This window comes from Equus caballus, chromosome 19 (genome assembly GCF_041296265.1).
Source record: "Equus caballus isolate H_3958 breed thoroughbred chromosome 19, TB-T2T, whole genome shotgun sequence".
NCBI classification, from domain to species: Eukaryota; Metazoa; Chordata; class Mammalia; order Perissodactyla; family Equidae; genus Equus; species Equus caballus.
In genome coordinates, this window is record NC_091702.1 from 52,593,627 (window position 1) to 52,606,964 (window position 13,338).

The 13,338-nt window shown below is 39.0% G+C and overlaps 1 protein-coding gene across 3 annotated transcripts in view; it reads left to right on the forward strand.

Moving 5' to 3' along the window:
- LSAMP (limbic system associated membrane protein) overlaps positions 1–13,338 on the forward strand; it is a 601,648-nt gene that overhangs the window by 570,103 nt on the left and 18,207 nt on the right. For 2 of the 3 annotated variants that reach the window (XM_003363378.5, XM_014732876.3), the window contains exon 7: positions 4,889–4,924. The exons of the other annotated variant lie outside the window; for it this stretch is intronic. In XM_003363378.5, coding sequence (XP_003363426.1) covers positions 4,889–4,924 — 36 coding nt within the window. The remainder of the gene's footprint in view (positions 1–4,888; positions 4,925–13,338) is intronic. 3 annotated transcript variants of the gene reach the window in all.

Below are 13,338 nucleotides of genomic sequence, written 5' to 3' on the forward strand. Positions count from 1 at the left end.
CTGCTTGTTAACTGAGAATCAAGGAATTGGGCAAGTGTTTCATATTTATATAGCACTTGATGACTTCACAGAAGTCTCCCTCAATTATATATTTGGGAAGTGCACAGTGCTGTGATTATGATGTACTACTTTCCTGTGTGCCCACACGGGCACTAGCTCTGTGTTTAGCAGCACACAGAGACAGCACGGGCATCAGCATTCGATTTGGAGTTGATTTCCTACCTTATGAGAAAGTTAGGAGGTGTAATACTTACAGAAAAATAGAAAACAAAAAGTCATTAGACTTTGAGGTGAAAAGAAGCTATTAAAATTGTGGAAAATTAGTGACTCTACTACCTTATTTCTTAAACCCAAGGCCTGACTGTGGACAGTCTAAGGGGGAAGCTCTGCTTCCTCAGTAGCAGGAATGCACTTCTACCATGCCCCCCACCCCCACCGCCATTTAGGTTTGGCAGGTGCGTTGTTATAGCCTTCATAGCTGGGTCCTTGGGAATGTGGTTCTATGGTAGCCTGTTTCACGCAGGCAAGAAAGAAAGAGAGAGAGAGAGAAGAAGAGAGGAGAGGAGGGAAGAGGAAGGGAAGAAAAGGAAAAAAGAAAGTACATATGTGCACAGATTACCCATCACTTGGATTTAAAGTAGATGAGTTTGATGGGAAGAAGGAAGACTGTCGGTGGTGGTACTTTTCTGCAGAACAGGATTAGAAGGGGAGAGATGCCTAAGAGGGCAAAGATGCTTAGGAGGGGAGAGATGCTTGGGGGGGTGGCTGCAGCCAGTGCCCTGATGGAGAGCACTGTGTGGGCAGCAGGGTGCTCTGCTGACCCAGCCAGTTCGGAGCAGATGAGGGAGCTGGTGAGCTGCTGCTGGCCAGAGGAGCAGCAGGCGGAAACCCAGAGCCAGAGCCCCTGAAGAGTTCACAATTATTCATCTTCGTTGGTGAATCAGCATATTTTCAGTGTCCACTGCAGTGACACGTGCTGACTTTTTACACAGCGTCAACTTGCAGTCACTGATACATCTTTTCCTCCACACTTACATACATATACTTCTCCATTCTCTATTCACATATGGACTTCCAAACAGGTAAAAATAATTGAATGGGGGTTCAAGAATACATTGTGTTCATAGTAATTTTTCCCCTAAGTCAATGGAAGCATTCTTTTCTCATTTGTCTTACTCTCCACACAGCCTAGCTTTCTGTTTGTCAAGGATCCATACTACCTTAGTTTATATATCCAAGTAATGTCTTTTATATCTTTTTCTTCATTTTGGGAAAAGCGTTACATTATATCATTTTTCTGAACACATTAATCCAATAGTACAGTGTGTATGGGCAAAGATTCAGCTCCATAGCCCTTGTCAGATGTGAGAATATGCATCACGTGGATGAAGACTTGGAATTCTGATGATGTCAAGAGAAGTTCCACTGTCAGCATATGTAGCATAACAGATTCTGTGTTTCCACACTGATGACTGCAATGCACCCACAAAGGGAACCTATCATGTTTCGATGCTTATGGTGAGTTACTTTTAAAGCAACAGTTAAGAAGGAAGAATAAGGGAGATGATTGTAATGTCATCACTTCTTGTATTTACAAGCTGCCCTGCATATGTGCTAAACACTTAACGTACATGATCTCATTTAATCATTAGGACAACCCTATTAAGGACTTGTATTTCTCCACTGTACAAGGAGGTTAAGTAACTAATGCAGCTAAGTAAGCCTGCTGATACTTAAATTCAGGTAAGCTGTTTCCAGAGTCCACATTATCTAGATTTGTGTATGTGGGGAAACTATTAGGAGATGTGTCTTTTGTAGTTTGGAGATGAGGAGACATCTAATTTCTTTCTCCTTTTTTCACTTAATGAAGTCTTCCCACTGACTAAATATTGTTATATTCCTTCTCAGCCAGGACCACGCTTCTGCCACCTCCCACTGCCATTTTCATGAACCCCAATCAGCCTGGATCCACTAGATTAGTTCAACTGTTGGCTTATATTTGGCACTTTGAGATTCTGCACTAATATTCCAGCCTACTGGTCCATGTTTGACCCTGGGAGGGGAATATTCCCCATGTTAAAGAAGAACAGTCTTACAGATCCATTACTGTCTACTTTAGAGAAATGTGTGGATTGGTAAGGTTTTTAGAAGCCATTGAGTACAAAAGAATAAAAATACAAAGAAATCTATGCTGGACCATATCACATTAGTGTGTAGGAGGTTTTCAAATTTTCTTTTTAATTTTAAAATATTAACTTGTAAACCTATACTTGATTAAATTTCAAGTACTACGTAAGCTACCCAGCCCTGGAGAGAGCCCTTGAAATAAGGGCCTCCCCTGCTTCTTTAGAAGCCATTTTAGGTTATTATCTTAGGGGCCCATCATTTAAATACAAACCACTTGATGGTGCTAGTTAAGACTCAGCAAAGCCTCTTAACCAGCTACTTCTGGATGCCGCATAATAAAACAGTTTGAGCAGCTATTTGAGCTACCCACATGTAGTTTGAAAGACTGGCTGCAAACTCCTTATAAGGGCTCTCTGTGGATCCAATAGTCTCGAGATAGATGCGTGCTGGGATTAGTTTTAGTTTCAAGAATAGGCATAAAATATGCTGACTTTCAGAAAGACCATTGAATATCTCAACACCCATTGGAAAATAAGAGAAAATCATATCTGAGTTAATAAATTCCTTCTATATATACACACTACTCTCAACTCCAGCTTTTGTCATTTAGATGCTTTTCATTCAGAGGGTTTCTTGTGAAGTGTTAATGACCCTTTAACTGCTTCTCATGGTGTCCCAGCAGAATCAGCCAATAATATCCCCCGCTCCACCACCATTTAGCAGATAAGAAACGGAAGCCCAGAGTTAAGGGACTTACTAAGAGCCACAGCATGTAGTACTGGGTCACCTTTAAGAGTTCTGTTCCTAAAACCTCCCAATCCATCGCTACGCTATGTTGAACACCTCAAGCATCAGCAGCCAAAAGACAAAGTGCATAACACCCAGGTTCCTGCCCTCAAAAGTTGGAGGATTTCTTTTTCATTTTAAGTGATATTTACTTCACTTTACACTTTTACAAGAGCCCACAAACCCTGGCATAAACTAGGAAATACAGCAGAATGATGGTGAAAGAATAAGGATTAAAAAGCTGGGATGGGGAAGCATCTAAGGAATGATAAATCAGTAGGATGGAATTAAGAGAATGAGATAACTAATGGGGTGTGATAGAGCTAAGATGATGATAACAGGGTGGAGCTATGATGGTAATAACAAGCTGGGAAACAGCTGAAAAGGCGATGAAAGGAGGGTGGGTGAGATGGTTTAGCAATATAAATGGTCTTGTGGAAATGAGGGCAGAGTGCATTTACCCAGCTGTGAACAGTATGATGAGAAAATATTAAGCTGAGTCATTTAAACAGTCTGAATAATAATAGTAATAATAAAAATAAAATACAGTAGATAGAGTATCATATGGGACAGTGGTCTCCAACTGCTACATAAATGCTGAAAGCAGTTTAGCTGTTTATTTTCAAAGCTGGAAACTTAATACCAAATAACCAGTGGAGGTTTAAACCATTTTTCTACTTGACAGTTGTCTAACTAAGACACAATTGTTCACTATGCTGTTATTGACTTGTTCCATCTTAATGCACTTAGGAAACTTTGGCATTTAAGCTGTAAGTTTCAGCCAAGCTAGAGAAAAGTTCACTCTACAAGGAGACTGGGTTTTCTCAGTGTCTAGATGTACTGAGTGCCCAAATTCCAGACAAAATCTACTCTTTCTAAGTGTATGGTACAAGATGGCAGGCAGATCAAATTTGAATGTGCACCTATGCTTTTCTCTTTATGGTTTTTATTTTTGTTGATTTTGATTTATCGTTGGTCTTTATTTAACCAAGCTACTAGGAGGAATGTAGAAAGCTGTGTGATGATTATATTACACTATTGGGTTTGAGAGTAGTAAGTAATACATCCTTTCCCTAATGCACCATTCTACCTGTCTGAAAGAGCCTCAGAGGAGGATTTAGAGTTAAACCTGGGTTTTGATGAGACAAATAGAGGCTATCTTAAAGCCTGAACTCTGTCAGCACATTCAATTTATGGTCAGCAGCTTGGGGATGGGACTGTGAGGGACTCATAACCTAAGACCCTACTGTTCAAAAGAATAACACTTCTTATTACTCAACAGGACTCATCATCAGGCAAATTTGATTGGTTGATAAGTTTCGAGTGAGATTGTATTATCACAAGAAGGTGGGATTAAGGAAAAGACTAAAAATAAAATTATATTATGCCAAGAACCTTATTACCCTGGCATTACTCTTGCACTGATATCAGTAATACGGAAGTAAAAACCTGAGGGAGAAGTTGAATTAGTATTTCCCAAAATAAATTTTTCAGATGCTTGGCTAAAGCTGATATGAACTGTAGGGCTTAGGGAGAGGAAAGGAGTCCTTAGCTGCCATAGGTCCATCCTTCATGAGTTAAAGAGACCAGAACCAGGACCGAGATGCATGACCTGAATTTGGTCATTACTAATTTAAATACTGTCAACCACAGCCCTCCAAAAAATCTGTTATTTTGGTAGTGGATTTTGCCAGCACAGGATCCTGTTTGTAGGATTATCATAATAGGATGTTGTCCCCTATTCCAGCTGCATTTTTTTTTAAAGGCTTTGGATTTTAAATTTTACTAATAGTTCATTGCTACTTTAGTGTTGGGAAGAAGAACAGACAAATGTTTTATGGCAGATATAATCCTATAGGCATAGACATTCATCTGTTTTATAGTTGTCTGAGTAGTTAAACATGAGTAAGATAAATATATGCATATATCTTTATATCTAAACTCTCCGTGATGCTTACTATTTTTTCCCCTTTAGAGCGTGTTTTACCCACAATCCCCCACCCCATTCAAGGTCAGTATAATTTTTATCACTGTAGCTCTGTTGCTGGGTCATTCTCCATCATCTATGATGTGCAAAATGCACAAAGGGGGAGACACATCCACAAAATTCACATACAGTAGGAATCCTTTTTTCCTTGAAACTTCAAAAGAAAGCCAATCGCCCCCACACCGTTGATAAGCATGTAACAGATCTGTCACCTGACTTAACTTCAAGTTGGTCAGTAGTTGGGGAGACTATGCTAAACTCAGGAAGCAATTTTTTCTTTAATTAGTATGTATTACAGGTACCTATGAACTCACATATTTGGAACACAACCAGTTAAATTCTGTAGCTCATAAAAATACAGATCCTCTAACTGACTACCTCATATTTGGAGGCTTATAAAATCAGAATCTGAGGTCATGGGTATTACTTGTAAAAGTGAGTTTATCTACCGCCAAAAGTTGAACTCAATTGGATCACAAGGACATTACTTTTTCTTAAAATCTTGGCCAATTTGGGGCTTTGCCTTTCAAACACAACTATTTTAGAAAACACAAATGGAAAAACAAGGTAGTCATCCTGTATTCCTTTTCATAAAACTTTCTACACACTCAAATTAAATTTTGCCTCCTACATCATATTTAGACGCAAGTTACAGCCCCAACCTTCTAGCTTAAGGCTATTTAAAGGCAAATTGGCAAATAAAATGAAAACAATACAAAAAGACCCAAAATGAAACCAACCTACCATTGAAATTAAATTCCAGAAAAGTGATTTGCAAATAACACTCAAAGACCTGAGAAAAAATGGAAAGTAGGCCATGCAGGGCCTAGTGTGGAAAAAATAAATCCAATTAAACAAGGTTATCGTATACACTATAAAGGAAATGTGCTCAGAATTAAAGGTAGAAGCTGCTATTTTATAAATTTGAAGACAGATCATGTTTCATTAACACTTGTCCATACTAAAAATTAGGCCAGAATTGGATGTAGATATTCAGAATATCAATAATGCAATGCTTTGCATATGTATGTATTCACATATATGCAAACTTATTTTAATTATTTTGAAATGAGGATTGCAAGGTTTCGAGGACCAATTAGACATCTTAATAAAAGAGTTATTCTTAAATTTTAAGAAGGATCCAAACTATTTTTAGAACTCTGTTGAATAAAATCCTTTCTGAAAACATTAATGAAATCTGTTTCTTATCCCAGCCACTAAAAATAACTGTTAAAATGTGCCTGTTTTTTAAGCTTGACATGAAGCTAACTGTTCACGGAAAATATCCCATTTTGAATTCCTGCCATGCCACAATTATTTTAAGACACTTATCGTCTAGTGTTGCTGCAGAGATTGACACCATTTTATCATGTTGCCATCTTGCAAATATCTTGATGTGACAAATACACACATACACATTTGTCCCGATGTATAACATTTTCAAAGAAGTCTTGCTCCATCAAGATGAGCTTTGTCACTATGACTGGAGATGGCCTTTGTGAGAGCAGTTCTGCAGCCACAAACTCAAATATTTTATCTGATCATGCTTTATGATACATGTAACATTGAACAAAATGAAGCCAGACACTGTTCACAAAGGACATCTGTTGGATATTGAAAAACAGTCTGGACCAGAGATGGAGCATGTGGAATTTTATTGAACTTGATATTTTCGCACACACTGAATTGTTGATTGGAGAATGACCCTAGTTTGATTTTACGTTGTAGGTAGACTGTAGATAGCCTCCTTAGATCCAATAGTTTTAGAGAATATAGTTTATCTTACTACTAATACCTTGGGCTTCTGCTGGTAGAAATTGAAAAGCTGTTCATGGAGACGGGATAGCTGGTGTGAGAGGTTGGTATAGAAAGATAGTGCCCTCTTAAGTTCCCAGTTCCTTACAAGGACTTTAACTTTGTAGCTGTCAAATCCCTTTCCCAGTCTTTCCAGTCAAGATGGCAACCCATGTGAAATACTGTCTTCCCCTGGAAAAAAATACTAACATGTGGGATCCTTAATTCTTTTTATAGTGCCACCTAGGTACCAAAATATCTATGAAAAGCATGCCTGACTCACTATAGTCATAACTAAAACACAAAAACCTTCACTTAATTAAATATTGTATATTGTCGTCATCTATGTAGAATCCTACATTTCAACCCTGAAGTGTTCAGATGTCTATAAGCAGTTGGTTGATGCAAATGGCCTGAAGGATTTGAACCAATTAATTTCCTTAAGGTATTTTGAAAGAAGGAGAAAGTCCCAAAGGTCCTTTTCTGTCCTCCCATCGTAAGAAAGAGAGCTTTCCCTCCTACTTTCCAATAACAGAAATACATGTTGAATTTCAGCTGCTCCGTTGTTAATATTTCTCTTTGGAGGGTCTCTCCTCCTACCCCCACTCTACATGGCTCATCAAGCTGACTGGGGATGAACAGCAGAGTCGCAGCAGGAAAGCAGTCCCAAAGCCCTTCAAGCTGTGATTAAACAAAAACAAGGCTCAATAAATCAAATGTATTTCCCTTGGGTTTCCTTTATCATATTGCTTGATTTTCTGCAGTGATAATAATATGGCTGAAATTACACCAAAGGATAATTAGTATTGTCCGTGGCCAACCAGAAATTTTCAAATGTCCTTTCCTATTCTACCAAAAACAAAACAAAAAAATCGGTGGGCTTCCCTCCTCCTTAATTTAAAAGATATATATAAATAAATAAAATAAAGAGTGCTCCCTCTTTGATCTGTTTCTGATAGGTGTTTTTTCCCATTAATTTTAATTTAGGTTTATTCATTCTGAAATGAGTCCTGAATTGCATATATTTGCATAACTACCCCTGACTGTATCCCGGCAGAAAATCCACTGAATTGTAAAATGAGGAAAGAGTCGTCTCTAAATGTCTGAGGGAACTTTTCTCACTGTGTTAGGCTCAGATCATTTCCTGAGGCCTCTGGATCCTGGGAAACATTGCTCTCTGCCCCTGCCCATAAGCTTACCTGTGCACAGCCCTTCATGAAGGGAGTGCATCTAGAGATGCCCTCACATTTGGAAGGACTGCGGGTTCAAAATGGGGTGACAAAACTAGCCTCAGAAAGTTAAAATGAAGTGAAAGAAAAGGACAAGACAACCTGCCATTGTTTTGTTTTTATCAGCCTCAAGTGAAGAGTTCCCTTGAGCTTGGGGCTCTCTGGTCTCAACCAGCCCATCCTCTCATCTCTGCAACTTTAAAAAAAATTAATAACCCCAGAATGCATCTCACTTGTTTGCCTCCCATCTGATTATTTATCCCAAGTGAACAGCCTTTCCATTCACTAACCCCGTGTGGCGAGTAGGTTTGGGAAATGTTGAGATTATCTTCCAGGTTCAGGCGTTGCACTGGGTTTGTTCACAGCTGCTTGCCATTCAGTTCCTGTTTTTCCATTGATAAAACACATTGCACATGGCTGGGTTTGCATGATTAATATAGCTGTCTAAAGCTTTCTCTGAAAACAAAACCCCCCAAAATTAAAGTTAAAAAAGGATTAAAATCCAACCCACAAACAAACCAGGCTCGCAGAAATTTGAAGTTTGGGAGACTGGTGGTGTGGGCAGGCCTGGCATCAGAACAGCCAGATTCTATCTACAGCGGGAGGAAGAGATATACCTGCCCTCACCTGGCACTCCCGGAAATGGGCTCTCAAAATCAGACTCCACTGGGATGGAAGGAAAACTGGGAGAAAAATCCTAGAACTTTCACGTGCTATGAAGATGACTGGACAATCCCTACAATTTCATTTATTTTCTGTGGGATATTATCCCAGGTATCAATAAGAAGATGCCTCTTTTCAGCTCCTTATTATAACAGCAGTTTCATCTTGTCTAATAATAATGGCAATGTTAATAATAATAATAACAGCTAACACAGATAGTGGGCCTCTCATGTACCAACAGAGTTCCAAGGGCTTTTGCATGTATTAACTCAAATAATCCCCACATCTTAAGAAACTAACATCACCTTCTCCCACACTTTTTAATCATCAAAGTACACCCAAATTCCAGTCTACTCCTTGCTGCACCCAGGCACATATATAAATTTACAGTACATTATAAATAACCACTACATATGCATTCATGTTCCTTAGATATGTGTCTGTCTAATGAATTTTAAACACTCATCTAATTTATTTTATGTATTGTAGTGCTTATAATATATAATACTCAGCTACCTTAATACCCATACACTTTAAAAGGCCATTGCCAAATATATTCAACATGCAGAAATGAATGCTCATCTCACACAGAGTTTGATATGAAAGCATTCATCTTTAAAAAACACGAGCAGAGCTATCTGGCATCGGCACATCTAATTTCACACACTTATTCAGGCTGATTTACATACATACCTCTATTAATCATGGATAATTACTAGCATTGTTCTCTTTAATTCAGTTTTTCCAACTGTGAAATGGGAAAGAAATTATATTTTTCATGCCTACAAGCTCAAAGTGGTTTTTTAAATAATATATAAAAGAGAGCTTCAAGTTACTAGAAAAACAGCATATTGAGTTTAAAACAATCACATTCAGAAACACATATTTCTTATAATTTTTTAAAGTTCTGATACTTAAAGATGTACTTCTTTCATATGGCCTGGATACTAAGTACATCTAAGTTCAGTGTGGCTTTATCATAGTGTGACGTGGATTACAGGGACATCTGAAATGCCACACTGCTAACAAGTTTAAATACAGAAGCATCCAAAGGCCAATAAAAAGCCTTTTTCACCAATATCATAATACTACACTTAAGAGAAGCTGCAAGTTGCACAGTTTCCTATACTGTGGCATGAGCACACACACACACACACATATCAGTGCATACCCGTTGTGCACAATACCACCTGTCGCACTAATCCAAAGTCATCAGTGTAAAGAACCTGCCCTTTTTCCTGGTTAAAGGTTTAAAATGTGTTCTAGGAAAAGTTTCAGTTTTTAAATATATCTCTCCTCTCCCACTAGCTGGTGGAAACAAGGGCCTTGTTTTCACTGGTGGAACTTAGGTAGCCATGTCAACACAAATTTACAGCAAAATCATGAGCCCTGATTAATACCCATGAAGATAATTAAGAGTTGACATTAATACCTGATAACCATCCCCTGTCTCCTTTACTGGGAACAACAGTCTGATCGCCTCTTGATTTTCTTTAGTGGTTGAGAACCAAGTGGGATAGATATGCCAATACTTCACCTGGAATCAATACTTCACCTGCCAGTCCAGTGATTTAGATCCAACTAGAGTAGGTGGCCCAACCCAATGTAACAGGCACTTCTCTTTGTTCAATCTATTTCCGTGTCTTACTCTACTCCCCTCTCCATTCTTCCTTCTGCTCTATTTCCTAGACAGATCTTGTTCTCTCCCTGTTAAATTTTGCTAGCAAGAATAAATCTGCAATTTATTCACACTATTATTTAAATGTCCAGCAGTGGCTTAGAAGTGTTACCTCTCTCAGAATTTACATGTAGCTTCCAGCTAAATGGCTAAAAATCCTACAGCATCAATTGAAAGGTAGGAGAATTTTTAGTACTGGGACTCTTTTCTAATGCCTTTTCCTATTTTCTTAGCCTGGATCTGCTTCCTCCAGTCAGCCTTTCCTGCCGTTCTCCCTAGACTTAGGCCTTGCTGTGCTATTTGGATTTCTAGAGCCAGCAGGGAATTGAAGATGAAAATTTTTTTGAATATCCACGCTCTCACTAAATTTTAATTTGATGGAAATATTTCTCTTCTATGAGCTTTATGGGAAAAAATATCTTTCAAAGTAACAATTACATTTGGGGATTAAGTTTAAGTAATTGACAGCCTTGTCTTTTTAATTAAAAGGAATAAAGCTGCCTAAGAAGAGCTCAGTGAGATTTGCAGCAGAAAATGTTGGCATGCTGCTCCAAAGGGTGAGGAGACCAGGATCTTGAACGGGCAGAAAATGCTGATGCAGGCCCCTCTAGTCTTCACAGTGCACCCAGGGCAGTGTTGGCCTTGGTGTTTGCACCAGTGTGCCATTTAGCAGGAGGGTAGCAGTTTACGGTGAGGAACATTGCTGGTTGCACCCAGGAAGGAGGTCCTTTCTTTCGGGGCTTTGCTCCAGATTCAGAGACATTGTATGAAGCAAGAATACTTAAAGGAAATGGCACTACTTAGACTCAAAAGGAATGAAAGAATACATATTCTTCCAAGAATTCAATCATCAATACAGTCTCAGCCCCTGACAAATGTTATATCATAGCCCCCCAAAACTATAAACTTGAATTTTAGTCTGCCTCTTGGCTTTCTCCTTTTCGCCTGAAATTCTTATTTCCACCATCTTTATTCCTTGATTTTCTTTTTCTCAACATTTTCCACCGTATTCACCATGCATTACATATATATTTCGTCTTTGACATCTTTCAAATAAAACCAAAAGAAAAGTTTTCATCGTATTAGCCTTCACTTCTAAACACTGGTTGCCAGCCATGCAAGCACCACAAAGCTATTCCTATCTATCTGGAGGAAACATCTACTTTTGAAGAGGCAAGATACAAATTAACCTTAATAACGACTTCCCTTATCCAGGCACTCTATCCTCACAATAGTCTTTCATCATCACAAGTCATTTGTAGATATTAAATTAAATGCGTGCCTCCAGTGGGGAAAAAAAATCAGATTAAGTGTTCCCACCTTCCATCTCTCCTTGTGTACTGCTGTAAAGAAACACACCTGCCAAGTAAGAACACAGCATGACATAATGAGTTTGAAATTCCAATTTATGGTGTTCATATGTACCCCGATGTATGATAGGAGTAGGCAGACCACTCACTAGGACCCCATGGGGAATTGTCAACTTTCAGCCGCCACAAATCAGTAGGGGGAGAGACCTTACACGTCGTTTATCATGCTTTCTAATTGGACCCTGGGGAGCCAAGCACCACTGTAGTTTACTACACTGTTTTGCTTATCGCTGTGCTGATTGCAAAAGAAAATGCTTCCCACAGCTCTGTAACACATATGTATGTTTTAACACCCAGACATTACCACTAACAGAGTATCTTTACTACAAGTCATAGCTCTCATCCATTCTACTTTATCTGCCCCATACTCACAACACAGATTCTGACAACCACTCACCTTCCAAACCTTGCAATTCCAGTATGACTTTTTTAACTGCGTAGGTGGACCTTGTTTGGGGCAAGGGTAGCATCTTGTGTTAAAAAAACCAACAACATAGAAAATAACTGTGCCTTGGCTGAGTGTCTGTTCTGTGCACCATCCCATCCTCTGTAGCCCACACAGCACCAAGCATTCCCAGCCATGTTCTATGTTGGAAAGTTGCTTGGCTGTTCTAAAAAGCTTTCTCAACTACACGTGTGGATTTTGTGTGACTTGGAAGCAGGGGAATGTTTGGAAAGCAGAAACAACGTAAAGAAAAGAAAAGAAAAAAACAAGCAGTAGCTTGCACATCTATGCTGAATTGTAAGCTAGAGAGTAAGTTGGGAGATTTATTCGACTTTCCTCCCTGGAGTTCCAGAGCACAGGTAAGTTGATCGTTGAAAGCTGCTTAGTGTGGAGGTGATGAGAAAGAGGAGCTGATCTCACTCATTAGAGGTTGTTCTTCTTTTAGAGAATCAACCCTCTCACTGTAAGTCATTCAATTAATAGTATGACTTCTTGCTCTGCATTTAGATGTAGTCTCCACTTGCTTTTGCTTTGTAGAGTTTCTTTTAGAATTCACATTTTCTTTTCCTTATGATTTCTAACCATTAGGAACACAAGAAAAGGTCTTCATTCTTGATGGGCAGTGCAAACTTGTTTATGGCCCAGGTTTTTGTTTGACAATGCATGATATTTTGATTACACCATTTAATCACTCAAAAATTACCAACCTGGTGTTTTCTATGTGTCAAGCTCTGAACTGGGTCTTGGGAATGGCTGGAGAAGAAGCCAGACATGGCATGTGTGCTCACAGAGCTTCCAGACTAGATGCAGCAGTAGATGATGAGTTAACAATATAAGAGACTTTCCTAAGCTTAGGACACCTAGGCAGTATTTGGGGCACACAAAACGGGGTGCCAGAGCTAGCATGGACTGCTCAGGGAAGGCTTCCAGGTGAAAGTGAAGTTTAAAAGGGGGAAAGGAGAGAAAAGAGAGACGGGCAGAACATGTACGTACAAAGATCTAGCATCCAGAAAGAGCTAAACAACATTGTCTAATTAATTTTAAAAATCTGAAAAGAAAAAACAATTTTTCCCTACTTCTTTTCATTTGTATCTGGCCTATTTAAAAAAGAAATGTGATAAACCAATGGAGTTAAAAGAAAGGGGATCGACTTTTCCACCTCTGTTACACTTTTAGGGCAAGAAAGAGCACCTGTTGGCTTAACCGTGCAGACTCGTCCCTAATGCTGTACAATGTGTGGTAGGTAGCTCTCTGCAGGG